This window comes from Falco rusticolus, chromosome 11 (assembly GCF_015220075.1).
Source record: "Falco rusticolus isolate bFalRus1 chromosome 11, bFalRus1.pri, whole genome shotgun sequence".
In the NCBI taxonomy this organism is placed as follows: domain Eukaryota; kingdom Metazoa; phylum Chordata; class Aves; order Falconiformes; family Falconidae; genus Falco; species Falco rusticolus.
The window spans coordinates 2,517,381-2,544,105 of record NC_051197.1 but is presented as its reverse complement, the minus strand read 5'-3'; the positions used below and the strand labels follow the sequence as shown (position 1 = coordinate 2,544,105).

General features: G+C 47.9%; 1 protein-coding gene across 3 annotated transcripts in view; it reads left to right on the top strand.

The window, feature by feature from the left end:
- The first annotated feature begins 260 nt into the window (after nucleotides 1-260).
- DNAJC6 (DnaJ heat shock protein family (Hsp40) member C6) overlaps nucleotides 261-26,725 on the top strand; it is a 51,620-nt gene continuing 25,155 nt past the window's right edge. The window contains exons 1-3 of one of the 3 annotated variants that reach the window (XM_037404626.1): nucleotides 364-472; nucleotides 12,094-12,241; nucleotides 26,320-26,470. In XM_037404626.1, coding sequence (XP_037260523.1) covers nucleotides 12,229-12,241; nucleotides 26,320-26,470 — 164 coding nt within the window. In that variant the 5' untranslated portion in view covers nucleotides 364-472; nucleotides 12,094-12,228. Of the gene's footprint in view, nucleotides 473-12,003; nucleotides 12,242-26,319; nucleotides 26,471-26,725 lie in introns of those variants that run through there. The other 2 variants (XM_037404625.1, XM_037404624.1) reach the window with 2 other exon arrangements.

Here is a 26,725-nt window from a genome sequence, read left to right as displayed (position 1 = left end):
AAGTGCCCCAGGTGTGCCTTGACCAGCACACTGCCCCGTTCCCAGTTCTGCAAAGCTTTAACATGCTGCATCCCTGCTGAGTCTGTCCCAAGGATCTAACCTTCTCCAAAAAGCAAAAAATTCAGGAGGGAAAAAAAAAAAAAAGCCGCTTAGGTTTGGACTTGATGGATCAGACCTGCAGACTCCAGATCCCACTCCATGCCACATTTTAGAAGATGTGATATGTCTGTCTCCATCCTCATCCTTTCCTGAGTCTCTGTAATCCCAAATATAACCCGGCAGGCCCCGAGCGGCGCGCAGCTCGCAGGCAGCGGTGCCCCAGCCCATGGCCGTCGCCCCGTGACCCGGGATTGCCGTCGAATGCCGAGCGGGCAGCCGGTGTGCGGACAGCCGGCGTGCGGGGACGCGGCCGCACTGCCCAACGCGGTGCCGCGGGAGCGGGAGAAGAGGATGCACGCGTCTGAAAATCCAGGTAAGGAAAGCGTCACCGCCAGCGGGTGCGATGGAAGGAGAGCGAGATGGTGCGCGGTCAGACAGGGGATGTTGTTTACGGCAAATTTGTGCTGAGTAATCACCGGGAAGGCACGCTCGGCTCCCGCAGCTCAGCTCGGGGTAAAGCTAAAGATCCTGCTTTAAATGTAAAGCCTTGTTATGTAATAGGTTTGAGGGAAGGTATTGCATGGGAAAACTGCTTCTTTTGGCGGGGTAGCATGCCGGCAAGTTAGGGTGCTGAATTCAGCCGTGCATAGCCAGGCGTACAGCGATTAACGACCCCGAGCTGCCTCCTGCTCTGGATACCTTGATAACTCCGTGCTGAATGTAAGCATCTCTCCTTGCTCCCCAGAAGAGGTGTTTGTTCATCTTAGGACTGTGAAAGCCATTTGAGCATATCACTTTCCACAAAGAAAAATTATTTTCAGGCTTAAAAAAAATAATTGTACCTTATAACTGAACTATACTTCCTACAGGAAGGGTATTTGGCTGTCTATAAATGCTGTGATGAAATCCTGACACCCAGCCTTTTGCAGGGCATCCACTGTGAAGCTGACCTTCAACACCCCCCATTTTATTATGCTGAGACAAACACAGAGCTGCATCCCCTTTAAAAACCCTACTTCAGGCCAGAATAGAGAATATATATATATAGGTAAATGTGTACATCATTGCCTTTGCTTCAGTCTTGCTGACACAGCCCCATTGGGTGCTCCAGGAGGGGCCGGGGTGGCTGGCAGGGCTGCCCGCTGCCCACCCACTGCTGCCTCAGGTAGGTGCTTATCCCCCTCGGCATTGCCTCGGGAGCACTGTGACTTTAAATCAGGACATATTTAACGTCTTGCTGATGTATTTGTGGCTGTTGTTACTATAGTCTTATTTTGGATACTGCCAAGGAGAGGAGGAGGAGGAGGAGGAGAGGGAGGAGGAGGGCGAAGAGTCTTTTAGACAGGACCCCAGGTCTGCAAACTAAAGACTTTATTCACCTTCTGCATTTGGACTCGGGCCTCCATCTTCTGATAGCTCTTCTTTACCGGTGGATTTCTCTTAGTCATAGCCTTCCCTGAGGAAGGGAAAAAAAAAGATTTTTTTTTTAAAAAAATCAGCGTACCAAGTAATTCAGATGGCCCAGGCAGCATGAAGGCAACACGAGATGCACTATATTTAGCCAGCCATGACACAGCCAGCTTGTTTATGGTCCCAGAAATGCACCCAGCTGATAGATGCAGGATTTCGGAACGGCTGCAGCCTTTAAGGAGGAACTGCATTTTGTCCTTGAGCGCCGGGTTCCTCCTGCGTGCCGCCAGCAGTGTAAGCGCCAATGTTTAATTGCTGACCCGACTAATCCGCTGCACGGACGGCTTTGCCCTGCTGCAGATTAATTGCGGGGCCTCCCGCTGCAGCCACGGCAGTGCTTTCTGCGAGTCCTCAAAGCTGGATTTTTCAGCAGGATTTGCTAAAATCCATCCTGCTTTGCTGCAAAAATATGGTGGCAGCCTGGGGGCCACGTGGAAAAGGGAATTGCTGGACCATAGCAGTGGAGAGTTCGGTACCCAGATGTGACGCCCAGGTTTTGGGATCAAAATCGGGCTATCAGGGCACGTGGGCTTGGTGCCGATGCTGCGGGGCTGTGTTTTACTGCACCCACAGCTCCGCTCAGGTGGCTGAAATCGGCCTTGCAAAGGCAATTAGCATCACCAGCGCGCAAAGGATGCAGCAAAGGCTATAACCTGAACATCGCTAATGAACGGCTGGACCCAAAAGGGTGGCTGCTCCTCTCCTGGGATGCTCTGGAGATGGGGAGATGCCTGAAACTGCTGCGGAGCTGCTCAGGGGGGTCTGACCTCTGCTGGGTGCGTGTGGCGTCCCACAGCCCTCAGATTTCAGGGAACACGGTCTGGAAATCCCAGCTGTGACCGTACCCATCCGAGATGCTATGATTTGCATCCGCTGCAAAAATGAGAACATGGATGCTTTTTCAGGGGCAGATAAAGCAGCCGTGGGAAGCTCTTGATATCAAAATGCTATAAACATGACTTTTATTACTTATAAATATTACTAAATATTGCTTCTTACTAAATTATAAATAATTTATGAAGCCTTACAGTAGTTTGTATTACAGTAGTGTGTGAGGCCCTGTTTTGATGGGTGCTCTAAACAACACACAGGCTTCTTTCTCCTGAGGGAGTTCTTGTCTTCAGTAACGGGGGATCGGGAGGTTGGGAAGGGTACCAGTCACATCCCTGAATCACGGCTGGGAGGCGGAGAGGTGGGAAATCAGGTGTGCAGAACAAACCATGCAGGGAGACTGAGGCAAGGGGCAGGATTTCCTTCAAATCCTCTGAAACGGGGTTTTTGCCATGCAGAAAATGTGAAGTTTATTCCTTTTCCAGGCCATGTTTTGAAGCAAAACCTAAATGACCCAAACACTTGAATTCCTTTTCCAAGTAATAGTTTTCACGGAAAACTTTACAGAACAAGCAATTTGCTTTCTCGCTAGCACAGGTTTCTCCGGGGCACGCTGCCTGTACCAGGGTCCCTGCCCTGGCACGGGGTCCCTCGCTGAGGCACGGCAGGGCGGGACACAGGCTCTGCACACATTTACTCCTGGCGTTTGTTTTCCACCCCACCAGATTTTGGAAGGTATTTAAACTGAAGCACATCCACGCAAAACTCCCAGCCTGGGAGCCACATGGCATAATTATTTTAAAGCCACGTGGTATAGACTAGCGCCTGTAATATTATTTTCTGAGTTCACATATGTGGTGTTTAACTCTTTCCTGCCCTAAATGGTTTTGAAAGCCTGAGCTGGATATAGGTGGAGCCATGAATTTCCCCCAGCTCCATCACCTGCCCCTCACTCAGGGCTGTTGGCAGCCTCCGGGAGAGCATCCCACAGCGCAGAGCAGCTCCCACCAAACCCTTACAGCAGCGCAGGAAGCATTGCTGGCAGAGGAAGATTGCTTTGAATCATTTCTGCTGAGTCAAGCACGCTTCATCTGAAGGTTCATGAAGTTTTTCTATTGCCTGGCATCTCAAAGGCATCCCAGCAATGCTTTCCCAGACTAGGGACAAAGCTCTGGGATCCATGAGAGGCTGATTCAGTTAGTGTCATAGGAATTAGCAAAGTGGGGTTCGTTACCTTTCATGCTGTAAATGGCTCACCGGCAGAAGGATGAGGGCGTTCGTACCCAGCCTGGCTCCCTGCCTGGCTTAAAGGGGCTGTAATGTCACTAAGGACCAGACTTCTGGCTCCTGTCCCGCTGAATTTATAGCCTGCATCCAAAGGCACAGGGATCTGCTGCAAGGTATTCCCACGCCAATGCAATTGGGTGTCTCTCCCCTGGGCTCATGCCCAGGCTATTCTTCCAAAACTGCGGAGCACCGTGTAGATTGAAAACAGCATTGTGGGAGAGAGCATAGGGAGCCATGCAGGGTCTGCTAGAGTATTACTTTGGAAATGATGAGTGATTATAAATCCGAACCCAAACTGCATCAGTTAGGCATGATGCGGGACCTGTAAGTCAGTAGATAGCGTGAGCTGAGACCGACATAATTTTTTAATCTTTTATATCACAGCCAAGACAACAAAGCTTTAATACTATAACTTTTCCTATTAGTATAGATAAAAAATACTGTACCAAAATCTGTTAGAGGGTAGAACCACTTCAATGGGGATGTGTTGGGTGTCTGGCAAACCTTCCTGTGCTATCACACTCACCCGTATCTTCCCACCCTTTGCCAGCCAAACCTCACTTGCCCATCCATCCAAGAGACACCATCACTCTGAAGCCTGGAGTGAGGATACCTGTCCCCTGGCCTGTTCCCCCAAAGGAAACCCTCACCCCATATACATCCAAAAAAGAAGTGGCGGTGGGAGTGGGTGAGGTGGGCAACAGCCACCAGCGTGGGCCAGCAGTGCCAGCTGTAATTCCCTTCTGCTTTCACGGAAAGACTCACGGCGTCGAGGGGTCCTTGGCCGGGGCTACCTGAGAGCAATGACCCGACTATTTTCATTATATGATTTGCTGCTGGAGCCTGACCCTGGGCACAGCAGCGGTAGCTGAAGCTACCCCATGATGACTCACTTGGGTAATTTTTCTCCTTGTTTTGACCAAGAGCCATTTCCTAAAGCAAACAATAACCTGCTGCAAAGAAATTCAAAATCACACTTTGGACTTTTTCTATGCACTTAAAAAAGCGAAAGTCTGGCCATTCTATTGTTTCAAATGCAAGCACTAGTGCAAGCTGCATCGCAAGCGCGCAAGCCAAGTAATTTAGCTTTGTAACTCGTTGCAATCAGCCAGGTTTAATAGAAAGCTGAGATTTTTCCAAGGTACCAGCTGTGGGTCCACCTCTGTCTTGGTTAATGAATGCAGGACTCCTCTTGTTGCTAGTGGAAATTTTTGTGTGTTTCTGAACTCATGTCTTTCATTCTAACAGGGATTACACGTATACATATTTTGCAGGCTCGCAGACCTGCTTTAGGAGGGCTATGCCCAGATTTTTCTTGGTATTTAGCCACTTACCTCACAGTGAATGGGAAATGGTGAATAAATGGTAGTTAGGCAGCAAAATAACTGATTTTAACCTAAATACCTGATTTTGGCCTGAGGAATTGTATGAACGGCTGTACAGCCTCCCATTTTCCAACTGTTCGCAGGCTGGGGACTTCCTAAGCAAACAGCGATACGCTCCTGTTTAACGGCCCTGTATAGATCTGTTTTCCCCATACATTCCTCCAGCCTCTTGGTGAAGCATGTACATATTTAGTATCTACAACAGCCTTTGGCAGGCAGCTCCACAGCTCAGCGTTGCTGAGGAGCCAGTCAAATCCTTGAATACTCCGAAACAAAGTCTTGGGCTGAAATGAGTAAGTTGTGTATCATCCCCTGACAGCGCTTTAACAAGGCTAAAAGGCAAGAAATAAAAAACCATGCAGACACAGCAGTACACTTCAGGGTGTGTGCTGTCACAGAGAGGAAAGGATGGGAAAAAAGATAATAAGAGTCAAACATTAGCCACATCCTAAGTCACTGGAAAAAGCGATAATGGTGAGCAGCCGCGCAGGCGCCCCGGTTGATTTGGCAGGTAAGCAAGGTGAGCACAACCTTGCCGAGGTGTGTGATAGCACGCGGTGGAACTGTCCCGCTCAAAGCCCCCGGGCGCCCTCAGGATAACTGTGCTCAAGGTTTGGTACTATGACCAGAAGGAACGCTCCTGTGGGAGCAGTTGTGATGCTTTCTCTGCCACCAGCGGACCTGCCAACAAGGGTTTCCTTCTACAGGTGATTGCATAAGGACCGTGAATACCCCTGAAATGAAATTTTGGTGGTTGCTTGACAAATGCCTGTGAATATCTTCTTCAGCGTCCATCTGCTGAAGAAGACATTCACTGCAGCTTCAGCTGCTGATGCTCCAGCTGGCAGTGAGGAACATTGCAGTTGGGTTACACCACAGCAAAGGCTCAAGGCTTCCTCTGATGAGGGAAAGCAAAGGTTTAATTGAGTCTAACACTTAGAAACAACTCAAACTTTCTCAGGACCATGTTTGCTTTTTATTAGAGTTTTATTAGAACAGGACAGTGGAAGATCCTGAATATCAGGGAGGGGTTAAAAAAGGATGAGATTATTTTACCCCCATCTCTCCACCTGGATCCCCAAATTGCAGCCCTATTTGCCCATGGCACACCACATCCCACACCAGCAGGCTCCTTATTTCTCCAGCAAACCCAGGCATGGACACGCTATTCCCACATACAGAGAAAGGAACAACCTGGCCATCCTTGACTCCAGTCCAGATACCACTTCTTTATCCTCAGCACAAGTCTGGATGCTGCTTTGAAATCATATTTCTGGCTCTGTACCAAGAGCCTGTACCCATTTTGCCCTCACGTGCCCGTTCCCAGGGTGATGCAGGGGAATCTATGCTCCTGGCTGGCCCGTGGTGCTGCCCAGGTACGAATGGAGCCTCCAGATGAGAGGGCGAGGAGCATGATCCTTGCTGTGCTGGTCACATACACCCCAGCGTCACCTGGGCTTGACCCACGTCTCATCTGAACATGGAAATGAGAAGAATTTATTCTACAGGAGCAGGAACTGCTGCGGGCTGGCTCCTGGGGTGCTGGTTTGCCAGCTGGTGCCACTGCCATGGCAGTGAAAGGAACAAACCCTGACGGACCCTCCCAGGGACCCCAGTGCACTGGGAGCCTGCGAGGCTGTGCCTGTGGATGGAACCAAGAGTGATGGAAGGCTCCTGAGGGGAAGGGAGGGTCTGGCTAACACTCTCACAGGGTAGGACTCAACCCAAGTTCACGGCAGTCCCAGATGGAGGATCTGGCCATTTTCAGAGAAAAAGATGGTTTAGAAGACACTGATTTCTCTCAGTTGGCCTCAGAGATGATTTGGAAGGTAGATCTTTTGGCCATATATGTAGAAGTTTATTCATTGCTGCTTGTAAAGATTGTGACTGCTTTGACAATTGCTGTTTTCATGAGAAGACAGGAGGAGGTATTTTGGTTCTGGTCCTCTTAGGACAAGAAGCAAAGCAAAAAGGGGGATACCACATAGACTGCTGATGGCCTTAGTTAGCTGCTGTGATTTTGGAACTGGTTTCTTAAAAAAAAAAAAAAAAAAAGGCGCAAACCCCCCCCTAAGACCCTCTTCCGAGGTGGAATTGTTTTGGCTCTCACCATGGCTTTGCTTTTGCTCCTCACCACACTAAGCTTTGTCAGGAGGGAAATGCACTGCTCTAGCATGACAAGAGCCAGGTGAGTTGAATGGAGAGCAGCAGGTGCAATCAAGAGGTATCACTGTCTTGAAGCTAATTCAAATGGTGCTGTATAGCTTAAGTTTTTAAGATCTTTGGTTTACGTTTGAACACACCAGGCCAAAAATAAAATAGAAAAATTCAGATTTTCTTTATCCATGGCAGTAATGACCTACAATGCCATGCCATTATTTCTTACAGTTCCCCTGTGCTGCTCACTGGTGGTAGCTGTGGTGGTCCTAGCCCAGACAAGGAGCTTGCTGGCTGTAATCAATCCAATCAATTGCTTAACCAGGGTTAAACTAAGTGACTCATCCCAAATGCTGGCAGCTGTGGAGGCTTCGGGGTGGAGATGCTCCTGTCGGTGCTCCCTGCTCCCTGGAAAGGTAGGCAGTGGGACAGACACTTCTAAGGGTATAGGGAATGGGTATTTGCTGGAGTAAAATTGCTGTGGAGGATGTCCAGGAGGAAAGACCCAAGAGAAAAATGTGGCGATGTTCTTGCTTTCCTGGAGAAGAGTGCTGTAGGCACAAGGGACAAAGCTGGCCCCTGTGGTCTGAGGGTGAGAGCGCAATGCTGAGATAGGCACAGTTGTCAGTGCTGTTGGTTCTACACCCCGTTAGTTCCTAGGGCAGGAAAGATGCCTGTACTACACCAAGTTTTTCATGACTAGCTAGATTAAGTGGGAAAATTGCAAGCAATACCTCGCTACCTAATGTGTACAGCAACAGCTGTGCTGTACATCTGCATACTAAACAAACACAAAAAGGTGGTGGCTGTTATTTTTTTTCAGAACATCAAAAATTTATCAAACTGCTTCAATTTATACAGGTGTTTAAGCCTCCTTCTGCTGGTGACGTGGCTCATGGCACAGCTCAAACACTTGATAATGTGGCAACGTGTGATGGGGGGTGGTTACTGGGGTGCTAAAGGGTTCTCCAGAAGGTGGCTGTGGCTGAATGCCACGTGTGTTCCTTGCAAGGTTTTGAGGAAGGTAAGCCAAGTTATAGAGCTGGGCTGGGTTTGTTTGAAAAGCCATTTTGCAGAGTACTTGTTACAAGAATGTTGAAGGCAGCCCACATTCAGGAGTCTGTGAATTAAGGTTATTTCATTATGATCTGGGTGCTTTGGAAGAGGGAAAAGGCACAAACGTTAATTCTCTAGAATATGTTTTGATGTGCCCGTGTCCCACTGCAAGGAGCAAGGCACACATAAGTGTGAGGAGACAGGCAAAAGAAACTATTGTAGCTTGGGCTACAGAGAGAAGGGGCTGCCCTGTGCAGCAGGGAAATGGAAATATGAAATAAGTTTGAGGAATATGAAAGCTGCTTGAGCAAGTCTTACTTTTCTTAACAGGACATGCATTCTCTTTCAGGCAGTGACAGCAGTCCATATCATACGGCACAGCTGGTGTATATACTTCCCTATATGTGTACAACTGGGTTTGGTCTTCTTGCAGAAATGCTTTGTGCAGGGAGAGTTCATTGCTTACAGTGATAAACTTTGGAAGAAAAAAATATATTGAGTTGTAAAGGTATTGGTCCAGATATTAAATTAATTTTCAAGCTATTTTTGTAATTCTCACAACACTCCGCAGTTTGAATGTGTTCATGAAGAATTAAGAGTATAACATTTCACCTTAGCTGTTCGTTGAATTGGAGGAGAGGTGGAAAAAATTAAATTGCACCTCAGTATAGTTGGTGGTTGATTACAGCTGTGAAAAGAGACTTTACCCAGGAGAGGCTGCAACCCAGACAGAGAAAAACAGTCAGAGGCTGGCAAATCAATTGACTTTTCCAAGGTCAGTAATGGGGAGAGAGTTTGTATCTCCTGAGTCTTGAGCAACACACAGTCCTCCTTAGCATGTCATTAACATCTCCCACAGCCTTAATGGCACCTGCCAGCCTCACCATTCAAACAGAATACTTCTATATTCTGTAGTATCATTAGCCACCGCTCAATAAATCTGCAAGGATGTTAGTGAGATTTTCGAAGTAGCTGGTTCCCTAGTTCTTCCTTCTTTACTCTCATTTATGAAAATCATGTGCCTTTTAACACCTTTTTTTATTATTATTTTTTTGATATAGCATTCTTTACACTTTACCTCCAAAAGACAGAACCATGTGGCCCTTCATTAGCCCAACTTAAAGGGAGAACTGGGGGAGAAGGGAATATCACTTTATACATTCTCTTCAGCTAAAATTCCCATAGGGCTGGAAAATGCATGGATAAGTGTAGCTTCAACCGAATCCCACACACCATGCTTCCCTAATCCCATCTCTTTGTGTTTGTAGCAATGGTAATTACAAGCAGGGATGGGACTTTGAAGTCTGTTTCCTCCTCCCTCCTCTGCCCCAAGATCCCCTGGAGAGGCTGCTTGCTCCCTACGTGGTGCCTGTGCTGATGCTTTGCCAAACCCGCTTTCCTCAGGCTGGAGCTTCAGGCTATGGTGGTGATTCCCCTTTGGGACTCCTTAGAGGAAAGGCAAGCTATGATCCCCCAAACTCTGGGACAGATGTAGAAAGAAACATATTAATAATGGATTCAACAAGGAGAAGCAGGGTTTTTTTCTTTCTAAGCAGGACTGTACTCTGCCTCTGCAGATGTGACAGTGGCATCAACGTTGGTAGGCAATGCTGAGCCAAGGATGTGCTGTTGAGGCTGCAGTGGGCAGTGACAGCGAGACTGCAGCTGGGGGAGCATGAATTCTGGACCTGCTATGGGAGAAGGGCGAGCTCTAATTTCCGCTGGAGTGAACTTCCCCTCTTGCTCCTACCCTTTTTCCATGAGAACATTTTCAGCAGAACATTCCTTTTGCTGCCTAACTCAGACAGATCCTTGCTGGTTTGGGGATTAAGGACTTCTGGATTTAGGGTATGAAGTTTTGTCTAAGCTGAGTTCTTTGAATTGGTGCATAAAGGCAGCAGAGGAGGCTAAGAGACCCCAGGTGACAGTTTAAGATGGGGGATAGGTTGTGTAGGGTGTTGTGTTGTGCCAGGTTCCCCAGCTTGTTCCCTCTAACAGGCTGCAGTTGCCTCCAGTGCAAGCACGCTTGAGTACTCATGGAAGTGTTCCATAGACTTAATGCGCCCCCTTCACCCAAGAGCCTGGTCTTTCCTGTTCAGGTTGTTACCCAAGCAAGGAAAATGAATGAAAATCCACCTTGACTCCCCCAGTTTCCCCATTTTTATCCTAGAGCGCAGGAATCGTTGTATCCTAGGTTGACTAAGAGAGATTAACAGATGTGATCTCTTGAAAAAAATATCTGCGCTTTTATATTTTCTTTCTTAAGTTGTTGCATCTGGGTGCCAAGAGCAGGGGGGCGACCACCCAGTCCCCCAGGCGAGCATTGCAGTCCGTGTATCGCTCCATACAGACCTGTGTATTAAGAGCCCAGTAATGAGGGCTAGAAAACACACAATTCTAACCTTGGAGTTTGAGCCATTACTGCTGCTGACTGCGAATGATTTACGCCAGGTTAGTTCATTTTAGTTTGCTGCTTGTCAATCTGCTTGGATTTTTCTGGGAAAATTCTGGGTCACAGATGTACCTGGTCTGCACTGTAATATAAAATTCCAGGAGTTATATAAACAACAGCACATGACAAGGTATGGCTGCACCAGATGCCCACTGGCCTGGAGTGTTAAGCAGGAAAGTTTAAGCCAAGTGTCAGTAATATTTCAAGTTATGGTTATATCTACCAAAGTGGTTATTGATGTTACTGCTTCAGAAGCAAACCCACACCATTTTTCTAAGCAGAGTATTCTCTGTCCTTTCTGTAAGAGATGGAAGGCATACTTGTGTCTGGATGCTACGGCTTCTTCTTGCCTTTGATATTCCTTAAATTAAAAAGAAATCCATTTAGAAGAACTTAATAGTGGTCATTTCCTTTGGCGCACCCTTCAGTTCCTCTGTACCATGTAAAGAAGAAATGACAATGTACTAGCCGTGGCTGCAAAATGTGTCAAGTGAGCTATGGCTCATCAGTTGTTCAAGGACGCAGTTCATGTTGGTCTAAAGTCTGTTCACACGTGAACAGCTAAAATAGATTGGTGAGACCTAACGACAAAAATGGCTTAGCAGTCGGTGTGGCACTTCATCAGTTGGGTGCCACCAATGTGAAGCCAGCAGCAGCAAGGGCTTGGGATGCCGATGCGTCCTGCATTGCCCGCCGTGTGGCTCGGGACTCCCTCGGGTCCTCACACCGATGCGCTTCGGGTTTCTGGGGGCTGAGCGCGGGGCTGCGGTGCCATCCCTCCTCCTCCAGCTGCCGGCCCGCAGCTCGGTGCCCTTGGCCCGTCCCAAGGAACGCGCCTTCCACCGGTAGCGTGACAGAGGGACCTTAAAAACGACGGGCAACTGGGGGAACCTCTTTGGGCAGCCGCACAGCCGAACCCCCGCTGAAGGGCCAACCCGGGGGAGGGGCAGGCTTGCCAGAAGGGAATTGTGTCGATCCAACGCTTTTTGCTAATTGCTGGCGGCAGCTGATGGGGGCGGGGGAGGGGACCCCAACCCCAGCCGCACTGGTGGGTGCAGCACCCTTCCAGCACGCTGCCGCCCAATTCACTGAGACGCTTTCCAGCGCGGACCGGAGCGCGGGGCTGCGGCTCCCCGATTGCTTCCGGGCCCTGGGGGCGGCACCGGGGGCGGCACCGGGGGCGGGGCGGGGAGGCAGGGGGGGCACGGCCCGCCCAGCCCCTCCCCTGGGGCGGCCGGAGCACTTCGCTTCCCTCCTGCCCGCGGCGTCAGAGCAGGTTCTCCGCCCGCCTCGCCCATGAGCCTGCTGGGGAGCTACCGGAAAAAGCCGGGCGGTGACGGCTATGAATCCCTGCAGCTGGTGGACAGCGGCGCTGACGGCGGGGGCCGGCCCGGGGGCAGCGCGGGGGCGGCCGGCCGGAGCCCGGCGCGGCACCAGCAGCAGCAGCAGCAGCAGCAGCAGCCGCAGCCCCGCGGCGAGGGCGGCAGCACCATGGACAGCTCAGGTAGGGGCGGGCCCGCCGCCGCGGGGACCCGCTGCGAGCGGGGGGTGGGGGGTGGGGGCCGCGGGGGGGTGGTTGTTGGGGGGGGGGGGTGGGGAAGCTGGGCAGCCGGCACAATAGCGGCCCTTTGTCCAGGCGCGGGCGGGGGGATGGAGCAGAGCCAACGGGGGGGGGGGGGCGGGGGGCACCGCCGCACAGACGGGCCCTCCCGGCTGGCTCCTGCTTTCACACCCCAAGAGGAAAAGGTTGCTCTGAAGCTAAAATGGATGGAGTGCTTTGGGATCTTTCCCCAACTGACTTATTTCCCCACAGTCATCCTTACTTTTTTTTCCCCCCTCCTCCTCTAAAAAAGCACTCATCAAACTGAGTTGGATTAATTCTGATAGATGATGCGCTGCATGCACCATTTTTTTTTAATCAGGGAGTAGGGGACCAGATGGTCTTTATGACTGGTAATGGGATAGAGAGCTCTTCACCTCTAAATCACAGGTTCAAATTTGCCTAGATAACCCGTAATCGAGAGTACCCATCTGATGGCTTTTATGTGTCTCGAAACGAGCTGGCTCTTGCTCTGGCTGGTCAGATGTTCCCATTGCAGTGACCATCTCCAGCCTTTGCAGACAACTTCTAGAGCTCAGCCCTGGGCAGGGGAACACCCTGTTCCATTGTGAGGGGCCACGTTTGATGTCCACCCACTGTAGCAGGGTAATCTTGCAGCCATACCTGTGCTGCTCCATGAGAGAACAGGGTGGGCCCATGGCACTCAGCAAGCACTCACAATACATCACCTTTGTTTTAATGTGGTAACCTTTTCTCAAGGGGAAAAAACCCTTCATGGTTTACATTTGGGCTTGGGTGGGGAGAAAACCCCCTAACGACCTATGTCTGGGCTTGGGTGGGAAGAGGCTTACCTTGATTTATCGCCCCCCCCCCCCCCACCCCCCCCCCAATTTCTCTGATGTAACAAGAATCATGTTTTCCACTTTCCCTTGCCATTTGAATTGGCTTGCAAGAGTTCTTTTGGGGATATGCTTTGTTTATTAACTTCTCTTACTCCTGGACTTCAGGAATGTATTTGAATTTGCTGCTATGATATCTCTGCTACAGCTGCTTGTAAGCACAGTGTGTGTCAGTAGATTCTTACTCGCAGTAGGCTGCTGTGTTACAGTTATTTGGATCCTTACGTTGGCATCTGCTGAGATGGTTAGATACTGCGGTCAGTTTAATATCTATCTTTAAAGCAGTTATCTGAATGGGGTTCCTAGAACTTTAAGAACCAAAGGCATTAGTGTTGTGGAAGGTGGCATTCGCATCCAGCTCAGTGTGCGACCGTGCTGCAGCTCGTGTCAAGTCATGGCTCGTGTACAGCTTCAGCTCCATGTATTATTTGAGTGTTGCTGTTGCAATCATTCCGTTTGGTTTCTTCAAGCCACTCCACTCTCTGCCAAGCAAAAAAAACCCCAAACATGCTCATGGATAGCTAGCCAATATCTTTTACAGGTTTTGTGCAATATTTTGCTACTAACTAATAAGGCATCCCACATCATTAATGGTGTTAATGCCCTCTGCCAGTTTCTAGGATGTTCTCCATTTAAACACATGGGCTTGATCAAGGGCTGTCTCTGGAAGCTAATGGTCGGGAGGTTGGTGTTAACCAGAGTTTGCTTCCTCGAGTTCACTTTGGTGCTCGTACTGCCTAAATTTTACAGGTACTATAAACAATGCACCTGAGACTTCAGCAGCAACAAACCTCAAGCCTTAATATGACCCTTGAGTTACGTTTATAGGAAATTTTTTTTCCATGTCTGTTTAATAAGGGCTTTTTGGTGGGTGTTTCTAAATCTTCATATGAAATTTGTTTTTAAAAACAACCTGTATTGAGTGTGATGCTCTGTTCTAAACCCGAAGTCCACGCTTGTATCTGCCTTATTCATGTGAACATTTTATACAGATAAATGCTTAATTTTTATCACTTCATTGCAAAGACATTTTTCTTTGCCAAGTATGAAACTATAAAAGCTTGAAGAAATATATCCGCCCCTCAGGTGTGCTTGTGATTTGGTAATTGAAGCTGTTCATGAATTGTGGGACATGATTTATCTTTAATGCAATGTGAAGATGAATAATTATTTTGGGGGGGGGAATTAGGGGAGCAGTGTGAGAGAAAGACAGGAAAATAAGGTGGCTGGGGTTTCGGCTTAACGGGAGCAGGGAGAAAACCACCACCCACCTGTGGTTTGTTTTTTTTTTATAAATGGAGAATATATTCATATTATAAATTACTTGAGACTCCTCCTTCTCCTAATGATGTTGAAGGCTGAATTCCCAAGATGGGCAGTGGTAGAGCTTATTTCAATTGGGAAAAGAGACCCAAATTCCTTGGGAAGGACACAGGTGCGATGAATTATTGACACGTGACGGTGTGAGGGAGGCGTGCAGCTGGGTCTTGGTGGGGTGGGGAAGCTTTTCTTCTGCATCAGGAGGTAGCAGACCCTGAAGGTGAAATCCTTGAGGTGCCCTGGCCAAACCAGAGCTCTTTATGTACTGCCCACGTGCCCGACCTCCCTTATGTTTCAGTTTTTCTCTTTCTTCTCTATCCCCGCCCCCCCCCCCCCCCCCCCCCCCCCCCCCCGTTTTAAATAATGGCTTCATGTGTGGCGGAGCAGCTTCTGCCTGAGTTAGCAAAATGGCTGTTTGCAGTTAGCGAGGGAGACGGTCCCAAGGTGCGACTCGGTGCCACCAGGCAATGTGGGGCGCCTGGGTCCACCTGTCTGGCCGGGTTATCACTGTGCTGGCGCCGAACATCTCGGGGTGCAGTTCAGTAGCATCTTCGATTAAGTTAAATAGTTGGAGAGCCCAGCCTTCCTCTTCCCTCCCCGAGCGTAAGATTTCACCTGCAGCAGGGCAGTGTGCTCTGGCATAGAGAAATGGCCTTTGCTCCCTGGAAGATGTGTGTGCAGATTAATATTAAAGCAATTATAGAAGTTAGACAAGAGGATTTGCGCTGAAGGCGAAGCGCTGGCAATTCAGGGGCAAAATACCACTGGTTTGGATAGCGTGGCTGTATTTGCTGTTGCTGCAATGATGCTAACTCACATGAGCTGAGAAAGTGGGTCCCTGTTGGGTTTTTCTATTAATTTTTTTTAAAACTAATTCAAAGTATTAGATCTTAAAGTATCATCTCTTAATGTGGGCTTCCAATCTCATAAACAGCTTCTTGCAATGAAAATAATCAGCAGTTAGAGCTTTGCTGTAGCTTCTGAGCACTTACGATTATTGGCTTAATATTTTTGGGGACTAGTATTTCTTAGAAAGGGGGAGGAAAAAAAAAAAAGAGCCAGGAACCGAGAGCACTGTATGTGTGGGAGGGGGTTGCTGTTGGTAGGCAGGGTCTGATGACGGGAAGGGAGCTGATGCAGAGGGTCTGCCGAGGGGCTCTTTGACCCCACCTTGCCTCTGTGCCGGCATGAGGGGGCTGCGAGCACTGGGGTGGATGCTCTGGCCAGGCTGTGTCCAGAGCCTGAGCCTGGGAAAATCAGAGTTTCAAAGTCTCTGGGACTGGTTCTTGGTTCAGATAGTTACCAATTCTTCTGCCACCATCACCCATGTCACGCAGAGGAGCGCTAACGTGAGCTGTTTAACTGAAGTAGTGACAGTTTTGGTTGCTCCAAGTGCAGCTTGGGGTTCCTCTGTGCTCGCGGGCAGCATAAATGGAAACTCCTGCCCACAGGAATGCTGAGTGCCTCCCTCTTGGGCTTCAGTTTAGCTCAAAGCAGCCACAAGCAGAAACTATTTCACATAGGGTGGTCATATCTGGTGATGCTTGTGTGATGACCTTCTCTTTGGTTGCATTAAACTCTGCCAGATTTCAACCAGTCAGAATGAAACCTTGGTCGGTGTGTGATTTAAATCTCAGATTTAAATCTCACAGTGTGGCCTGTTCATACGGGGTTATGCTTAAGTTCTGTGACACCTTGAGTGGTGTTACTTTGTGCAACTTTAGCACGTGCCCTTAACTGCTGAATGTTCAGCTCCTCCTGTGATGTCTTAAGCAGCTTCCGTGGAATATGCTAGATGCAATAGAGTAACATGATCGCAGTGCCCAACTCTAATGGGACCTATACATAATGGCTACCTGCATGTTCCTCCAGCAAGTGTGTTGGGCTGGGGTTGGAAGCTTGAAGACGGAGGGAAGGGGAGATAAGGGGAGACCTGAGCTGAAGCTGGCAGGACACGAAACATGGCAAGTTCAAAAAAACCCAAATTCCAAGAAAAAAAGCATCTATTCACAAAGGAGTACAAAAGTATTCCTCCTGTCTCTCTATTTTTAAGTTGCTGAAAGTGCTCACAAGATGAGAAGCAGGCAGCAAAAAAGCAATTTATTTAGGGTTTTGCTGTGGCATTCAAGAATGATTTCTTAGCAGCTGGCTGAGCACTGAAAGAAAGAGAGGTTCTAGGGAATAAGGTATAGAAGTAACAACAAGGATATGTGTTACAAAAGGAAAAAACTCTACGCTCTTCTGTGGTGTTCATAAACTACCTAATCTACAAAATAGCTCTTAAACACTCAGGGGAGCGAGTTGCTTGTGCTGCGTGCTTCCTCAGGCGGAGTAACCGCGAAAGAAAAGCATTTAAAATAAATTGCGAGTGAAACTGTGATTTCTTGAAATGTTTTATGCTTGCAAACATAATCTCTTGTATGCTGGCAATTCCTTTTCACTGAGTCAGAAGAGAGACGTCTCCATGTCACTGGCACAGGGTCAAAGACCGCCACTGACAATGTTGTCTTGTGTTCTCTCCTAGCTGCTCTTTCAAACGGGGAGGTTCGGTTTAATAACTCTTTTGTTCGGTTGGTGTTTTTTCGACACTTGAATGATTTGGTGTTGGCAGTAGTGTTCTTTTTTTGTTGTTGTTGTTGTTTTGACAGGGAGGAGAAGCAGAGAGAATGTCAATCAACTTCAAAGACCGATTTCATGGTTTGTGCTGGTAGTTCACTATTCCGGCCTCACATGCATTTTGCTCACTGTAGTAAGAACTTCATAAAGGAAAATAGATAACAAATTTGGCACAGTGCTGGGGGGTACCTCCCCAATGTCCCTACTTGCAAAAACCTCTCTTCATGGAAACCCTCCATATTCCTTAGTTGACAGTGCAAGCAGCATTCTTTAGTTACTACTTCTCAAGTAAAAGCAGATATATCTTAATTCTTCACATTTCCATGAAGTTTACATTTAGGCAGTCTTAAATGAACCTTCAAATAAAAAGCCTTGGGCTCATACAATATTAGTTCTAGCACTTTATCATAGAAAAGCACAAAAAGAAGTTCTTGAGCTTCTCTACCCTGCAGTGTGGTATGGGCTGCCAGCATCCCCGAGTGCTTCCCAGGGGAGGTCAGGGACCCAGTCCCAGCCCACACATGAAAGGGACCGTGACTTCCTGTGGGAGGAGGAATACAGCTTTTCCTGTAGTCGGAGCAGCACTGGAGGAGGGAGGCAGTGCTGCCTGCCTGGACGTGCGTTGCCCAACAGCAGCAGGGATGCACAGAAATCTCCCTGTGCCAGCGGTTCCTTAAGATGTGAACCCAAATCTATTCCTTTTCAAAGCATCTCCTTTAGGAGCTTCCCAGTTCCTCCCAATACCCATACTATATGAGCCCCTTGTAAGCGTATAATGGCTTTATTTCCCCAGCCTGACTTCATCTGAAAAGGATGCTTGTTGCTTTGGGGAATACCAAGGGCAGAACAACATGGGGTCACACCTCTTTTAGAGGTGAAGCCACCAAGAAGCTCTCGGGCAGGCAGTAACGCAGCTTGGAGGCAGTGTCCGCTCTAGGCAAAAGGCCTGGCTAGGCGCAGGCCTGGCTAATTGTTGGCAAGTCGCAGTAAAAATTGCCCAAGAAACAAAGAAAAAGCACTAAACAGCAACAACAAAAGTCCCAATTACTTGCTCACTTGAATAAATTATTGAAGCTGTCTTAACGCTGGGGATATCTGTGCAGCAGGATGGGTCTGTGCTGAACCCTCCGTGGACTGTACTGGTCCTGATGGTGGAAGGGGCAGATACGGACTGGGGAGCCGTGGTCTGGGGAGCTGCCGGCGCTGCCTGCCCTTCCCTCCGGAGAGCTGGAAACTTTCTGTGCTTACCTCCGGCAGCCCAGCTTCACCTAGTATTGCTTATCCAGTTGCAGTTTGTATTACTGCCTCTGTCTGTGTTTTATGCTAATTGCCTGCTTAGGAAAGAAATATTCTGGCTTTAGCCCCGTGTCGGAGCTGGCAGTGTTCTGGGGGAGACTCGCCTCCGGTGAATCCAGCTTTCCCTCCCTACTTGGGAATGGCTGGGTTTTGTCTTGAGCAGGCTCATCTTTAATACACTTATTGCAAACCAGCCAAACTGCGTGGGTTTTGGGGTGGGGGCTAATACTGCTTCGTTTGTCTGATTTGCGACGGTAAGGTGAGCCCTTATCTTCCATTAGGCTCCTTGGCTCTAGCGCATCTCCTGCCTCCCTGTGCCCTTAGAGAGTTCAAACATCTTTACAGCCTGATCTTAAACTTCCCTTTGGCCACGCTGAAGTCATTCCCATGGGCTTTAACCTCTGTTCTTGGGGATTACACTTGCTAAAGCAGCCTTTCATGCCTCCACTATGTGTTTTAAAGCATCAGGATGAGTGAAACCTGGGTTTGGGGGTCTCAGTAATGGCGTTATGAAATGGCAGGAGCCTGCTCTGCTGCTGTTGTCCTGCAGTTCTACTCTGCATGTGTTTTGTTGTTAAAATTTTTGCAGAATAACACTCCAAGACACCTGTGTTCAGCCTTGTAGGGAATCAAACTCTACCAGGAATCTGGGACAGCAATGGAGGAGGGGACAGATGAGATGTAGCAAAAAAAATAATACCAGTCCTCAGGGTCTGTGTCAGTCTGAGGAACTTGCGAAGTAATTTGGGCAGGTAGAAGTATGCTCCCTTCCCACAAATGCCCCTTCGTTGCTGTTTTAGCTGCCTCTGCTGCTGATTTCTTCCCTTTGCAAATGACCACTTGATGCCTGTTAAAAAGTTGATGTAATTGTGACACCTGGGCTATGTCTGATGTAAGAGAGGATGTAAGTGCATATAACAGCATAGGTATTTTAGAGCCTTTGCTTAAATGTGAAGCTCAGCTGTCCAGAAGAGAGCTGTGTGCTGGAAGGAACAGTTGGGCAGGCTTGGGCTTCAGGGCACTGAGATTGTGCTCTTAAAACGTGGCTGACAAAGGAAGCACTTGGATCTAAACGCTATTGATTATCACTGGATGCAAAGGAGCTGCTTGCCCAGAGGTTTTTATTTAGAAATACGTGCCATCCCTCCCCCTCAAAACAGGAGTTTAAACTCTTCCAGTAATGTCTGCAAATTGATTTGCAAGCCCCTGAAAGCTGAAGTGCTGAGCGTGGAAGATACACTCAGTGTGGGCAACAGCAGGAGCTGGGGATGCTAGGGGTCCCCAGGGGTGTGGGGACTCTGCTCTGCCTGCTTCAGCTTGCCTGGCTGGCTGCTTCTTGCAGACATATATCCCTCCATACGCGATGCACCTATATGAGGATGCTTTAATAATGTTGTGGCAGGGGTGCCTGCAGCAGGGCTGCTCCTCCTGCCCTTTGCATGCTGTGTGGGCTCTTGTGCAATGCCAAGGTGAAGCCGGTGAATACGATGATGGGGCCACGGCAGCCTGGCCTTAGATCCCTTAATGCTGGTGTGAAGTCACGTCCCCCATTACACAGGCTTTGCTGGGGAAGCTGCGTGTGGGAGGAACGTGAGCTGCGGCTGCTCCTGCGCTGGCTGGCAGGGCTGCTGGGGGAAGACAGAAGCACAAATAGTGTCATTTTTTGTTGAGTGTTCCTTAAGAACAATCCAGGCTTTGCTGCTGAAGCCACAACAACGGTGGCTCAACTTCGTTCAGTTTGGGGACCTTTAAAAGGGCCATTTCTGCCGAGGCACACGGCAGCCTCCACTGGATCCCTGGCTCCACTTTCATGCCATGTCCTGGTAATAGTCTGGGAGGAGAGACAAGCAAACAACCGTTCCCCCCCCAAAAATACTTTGTGGGGAGGGAGAAGGCTGTGGTGGAGCAGCTGATAACTTCCAGAAGTATGTGATTTGGGACATGTATGCAGCAACTAACAAGTTGGGTTTTTTCCTCTTCATAGTGTCAGGCTCTCATGGTACCGTAGAAAGAGGATCAGAGGAGCATTTTGTACTCCCAAACTAACCTCTTCTTTTGGGAGGGTGGGAGATGAAGGCTTTAATGCTTTTCTAGAGAAGAACCATGGTGAGGAACAGGGAAGGTTTTGCTCTTTCCTTGCTTCGTCTCTAAAGAAAGCACAGGCAGTAACTCTCTGACAAAAAAATTAAAAAATTGTCATTGAAGATAGTGTTACATATAGTCTGGGCAGACTGAGGTAAACCTGCTTCCTTTCCTATGGTTTCATGTCTGCTTTTTGTCTGCCCTTTACAAGCAAAAAGGGTCTGTTTACTCTTGCTAAGTAACCTATGAAACGCAGTACTTCGCTGCTGATCTTCAATTTCTAGACGTCTTGCTTTCACCTCCCTGCTCTCAAGCTAAGTATTGCTTCATCAGCATAAATATTCAGACTGACATGGTCTTAAATGCCTTTTAAATGTCAGCTCATTTCCCCCTTAATTCTCTGGAGAGCTGGATTTCATGCCCTGTGGTTTGTAGGGTTTGTGGGTTGCCTGGGGGGGCTGGTGCTCAGGGATCCCCCAGGCAGACAAGGACCACAATGTGCAGCCCTTGCAGGGAAAGCTTCCAAATCGGCTATTTCTCGCTTGTTCCAACCCGTGAGCATCTCCCTCAGCTGGTAGTAGAGTAGAACCCTCTGTTGCTGGCCCCTCCGTGGTCCTCTGTGAAACCTCTGGCTGTGGGTGATGGCGGCTGGTGCCAAAGCATCCCCCATCACACAGGGTCACCCCCCTTTCATTCACCCCTTTCTGGCCCCAAATCCCAGTCTTTAAAGCTGGGCTGGTTTAAGTGTCTTTGGTTTTGAACCTAAGCACAAACACTGCTCAGGGGACTGCAGCAAGAGGAGCTGAAGCGAGGGGTCCTTTGTGAGGGTACGGGAGGAGGGAGGTCTTTCCCTTCTGGATACAGTGCCGTTTCTTTCCCTGTCCATGTGGAGCAGCAGTTTCCTAGTTTGGCTAATACATACACTTTGGGTTTGCCCTGCTAAGGGAAGACAGGTGACAACAGGTCTCTTCTGACAGTATCAATGGGTATCAGTCTCTCTGCAGGCTCCCAGCACCCCGTGGCTGTCCTGCCAGAGCACTTTGTGTCACCCTGCCACAACACCTCTGCCTTTGGTGAGCAAGTCATGGGGGGACAGCAGGCAGAGGGGCTGTGCTCAGCTGTTTCCGTACTGGGGCGCATCCTTCTGAACTCCCCTGGCGACCGCAGCGTTCCCTGAATCTGCACCCTGCTGCGGTGGGATGTGGCTATGGGGGCGCAGTGTTTGCTGCGGTATCTTGGCAGCCTCTCTGCCCTGGGAGAAGTTCTCTTCCTGCGCTGCACATCCTTCTCCTGATGCTCTGTAAAATTAGCTAAAGAGCGAGGAGAGAGCTGAAGTGCTTTAATTAAAATTTCTACGCTCCCTAGCTGCCATCCCGTCCAGCACAAGGCTGGTACCGTCAGCAGAGGCTCCTTCAGTTGTAATCTGTCCAGAGACATCCACCCTCTGGCTGATGATGAGAAAGGACTGTGGTAGGAACACTGCTCTGTGACATATTCTAGTTTTGTAAGGAGATGCAGCAGGTTGTCGCAGCACTTGATGACTACTGGAAGTTTATTCTGTGTTCAGAATAATCTCTTCTCAGAGCAGACGTTAGCTCAGAACAAGTACCTTCAGCCAGAACAAATGCAAACTTCCGCTTGTCAATCGAACGGATGAAGTTGGCTCTTTTCCATGCTGCTCCGTCGGCTTGAAGCACTTCAGTGAGACCATCATTGCCATCACCTAACAGAGCTGTGCAAGAGGAGCCATCCCATGCGTCTCGGGCAAGTCTGCAGGGCACATGCAGCAGTAAAACCACTACATTAAAAGTTTCTTTACTGGGAAATGAAAAGGCTGCCGTTAGCAAGCAGTCCCTCTGAAACTTGTGCTACAAATACAGGTCAGAAGCGTGTCTCTGAAGTGCACTAAGCCTTTCGGGGAATATCCAATAACTGGGTTAATAAAAAGTTCCATGTAAGGAACAAGATGCATCTTATATACGTAGAGGCTCATTCTGCATAATGAGACTTCTAGACAGCAACTCCAGCCCATGGTCAATGTTAACGGAACTGCTATGTGACAACATGCCAAAAACTGGGATCCGAGCCACATGGCATGCTCCTGTGCTGCTAACTTGCAGCAAACTGTTTTTACGCAAACAAGCCTGCAAGCTCCTTTTTCTGCCCTACCAGAAGATGCTCATGGGGCTTATGTGGGTTCCTACAAGCGTTAATTTTGGCTTTGGCTACAGCATAGACAAATGTGTGCATGGGATGCAGTTCCTGGGGAAGGGATGGTGTTGTGCCTCAGGTGCTTCATTTTAATACAGAATGTGCCTTTTGCCTTTGTGCTAAGGGAAAGGAATGTTCCTCTGTTCTGGGTTTACCACCCAACTCTGGTAGGAAGATCTTTCTGAGCAGGGATATGCTGTTACACTGCTGACTCAATATCCTGACCAAGCTAGTGGTGATGACCTTATCTGCATGGTGAAACCTGAACCTCCTTCCTGCTAGGCTCCAAGAGGGAGCAATGCCTGGTGCACCCCTTCAGACTCGGAAAGTGTCCTTGGTCTTCCTCCTACTGCAGAATAGGTCATAGTCCTCCACAGGCTGGCCAGTGTGCTTGAGTGACAACTCAACTGCTGTTTTCTCAGGCCTTTTATGCTCGAGAAGAGCAAACGTACAAAGCCAGCTGTCTCTGAGCATGGTTCAGGGACGTGCAATGGCAGCAGTAGGTGATGCCTGGCCAGGTGGCTCATTTCCATAGAAGACGTGTGGGACGTGGGGCTCAGCCCTCCCTGTCCCATGCCCCGTGTCCCGTCCCAGCGACTGTTGCACGTGGCCCGGGGAACCACAGCTGTCCTTTGGAAAGGTCTGCAGGAGCTCTGAAGGTCTCTGTTTGCAAGAGGGACTTAGCACAGAAATGTTTTATTCAGCAAAAGATGCAGGGGCAAGCTACCTTTTTTTTTTTTTTAAATCTAATTTTTTTTTGGTTGTTCTTGTGCATTTCTGTATATATTGGCAGGTTCGTGTGTTAATGCATTGACTCTTTCTGCTCCATTATACATCTTTATGCTTTGTAGAAGACACTGCCTGGCAGAGGAGCCTTTGGATGTATTTATTTTGTTCTTCTCTGAGCAGTCTGTGAAGACCGTATCATTCCTAGTAACTGAGAAAGACTGCCTTTGTCAGCACCCAAGGATGCTGCTCTCATCCAGTGCCTAAAAGATACCCAAACAAATTACTGCACCTGGTATAGTACTAAGTGCTGCTACGTTGTAAGCTTCCTCAATAGCTGCACAATAGCTGAGTAATACTTGCGTCGTGTTAAATACTAGTTTTGTTCTCTTGGTTGAGTAGCACCAGCTCACGTTTCTTCATTAGCCATCTTTTCTGTTTCTCTGTTTTAGTGAACATAGTAAACTTGGAATTAAATGCTGCTGCTTCTTTTAGAATGATAGTGAAATTCTCATTCTCCCTCTTCCTCCTCCTCCCTGCCCCCCAACCACCCCCCGGGGTTGATTTCTAAAGATTCTAGGTTTTCCATACTCTTGAAGCCTTTCTGTTGCTCTCCTACAGCATTTCTAACCATAAAAATGTGTCCAATACCATTGGTCATTGGTCCTCTAACCTTTTTGCCCCTGCTTTCCCTGTTCCAAGTTACCACCTTTCTGTCTTTTCTTTAAAAAGTTGACCTGAAGAACTAAAAGTACCTTTTGAACAGTATCTCCTCCTTCCATCCCTGGCTGTTCTAGCGCAGAGTAATATGAAAACAAAGTTTTTAAAGAGAGATCAAACACTGATTCCATACTCGGAAGCCAAAGAGCTACTTCGATTATTTTTTTTTCTTTCTATTTTTTTCCTCCTTAATCATACTTAAGTAGATAGTAGCAAGTGGCTTGGCAAAAGAAATACTTCAGTGCCTTAAGAAGGCATCTTCTGTTCCGAAGCTGGCAGAGTTCAGAGGAGAAGAGATGGTCTAGCACATGGATCATGTGCGTGTGAATCATGACCACATCAGAGTGCATTAAGCATCCTCTGTGCACAGGGGAATAAATAGCATCATTTCACCAATAGAGCTTCCAGTTTAAAGATACTTATTTATCTATAATGATGATTATCGATAGCTCGCTCTGGGTTTGAAAGAGTGAACGCCATTTAAATGGGTTTGGTAATCTACAGAGTAAATCAGTAGAAGCTTTTTTAGATGTAGCTTCTTCCATGTTTCTTAATAGTCTGAATGTCTCCAGAATATTTCTTCTGGAAATGATGATTACATGAGCAATATTTCACTAGCTTATATCTAACACCACTCACAGATGTTGTATAGAACCAGAGAAGTGATAGCTGTAAGGTCTCTTTGTAAATATGAAACAAGCACTGGTAATGTCACCGGCCTGCCTTAACCATGATAAATCTTCCCCATTTCTGGGAGCTGGAGTAATTAATAATGATCAGCATGTTCGTTTTACAAAGCAGCTGTCCCATGGCTCTACGGCAGTCTCTTGGACTTTCCGGGTGCCCTGGGAAAGGCAACCCTTAGCGGACGCTATCTCGATTATGAGACTACCTGCGTGCGTGGCATGTATTCACATAGGTTGCTCGTTGCTTAATTTGCTGTGCTAGAGGATCTAGCTCTTCTGACTAATCCAGCATAATAAAGTAACAAATATATATTTAAAATAATGTAGTTGAAGTTCACTAAGATCAAAATAGTTGCAGTGTAGTGAACAGAAAGCTATTTTTAAGTAGTCAAGAGCTTAACTTGTAGCTAATAAGCAGTTAAACTACCATGTTGCTAGGTGTGTGTCTGACAACTTGCAATAAAACAAAACCACATCTACTCAAGTTTACAACCAAACTATTACACTGCTTCTCTAAGAATGATGCTATTAACACAGCCCTGCTATAATAAGGAAGGCTGCAACAAATTGGTTCTTGGTTAAGACAGTGGAATAGTTGTTGTATTATAATTGCAAAATGCAAACACCTGAAGCCTAAGACCATCTTGCAGTGCACCAACATTAACACTTTAAATGGCTTTTGCTCTGTGTTAGTCTCCTATTGACTTCGCCAGCTTCGTGCCATGTCAGGCTCTGGAAGAAAAAGCTTATCAAGGAGGTCAGCCCCACTCTGCTTTAGCCTTAGCATTTGCTGAGCCTTGTACTAAGGCTGCAAACACACAAATAACCAAGAAGGTTCTCGTTCTCAGCTGCAAAGCTTAATTCCTGAACTTCCTTCTTTTCTTACCAAAACCCAGGCTTCTATCTTCCACTCAAGCAAATCTAACTGGACTCTTAAGTGATTTAAAATGACTCTGATGACTTCCTCTGTATCCATAGAAATGGATAGTCACAAGATAACCTTCAGTCGTCTAGCTGCAGTCAAGCTGGCAGCTGTGGCGGTTATGCTGAAGAGCTGTCGTATATACTAGTGCCTTTTTCTTACCCTGTGGAAGTGGTTGTTAATTTGGTCTCGGTTATGATCAGCAAATCAGCTGCGTGCTGAAGAGCTGGTCTTGCTTTGGGTTGGGTTGAGAGGTGAGGGAGCTTGTGTGGTTGTTGTCCATACTATGCTAATACTAAACAGCCAACCTACGTACAACACCAAGAGTCAATAGATGGTTCCTAAGCCCAGCTGGCAAGGATGTGCCATCTCTCATCTCTGGAAAATCATGACTTTAATAAGTAAAACTACTTTTGCCCTATACTTACTTGACGTGCAGCAGCGCACGTGAGTATGTTGGGTCTGAACCGAGCAGTGGGTTTGTTGGTGCTGTGGATATGTTCCAAATACGTGACATTGGCTTTGGTTTTGTTGTACTTGAAGGTGCCTCATCACCAGACATGGAGTCCAGCTATGGGGGAGGCTTGCTTGATATGGTGAAAGGAGGTGCAGGGAGACTCTTCAGCAATTTGAAGGATAACCTGAAGGATACCCTGAAAGATACATCTTCAAAGGTCATGCAGTCTGTTGCCAGGTACAGTACAGCTGAAGCTGCCTAACGCAGGTGAAATTGCTAGCTGTAAAGTGCCAGTCTGAGCTGCCATCCTAACTGGCACGGCACAATCTCCAGCTAACTTAATAAAGGAAGGAGGTGAAAATCATGAGTGACTTCTTTGATTCTGTTTCATAATTGCTATTTGGCCCCAAAGAAGCAGGAAAACCAAAGTAAGAAATCTAAGCTTCATAGTGAGTAAGCATCAACATCCTGAAGTCTGAAAAAGCCCCCCTG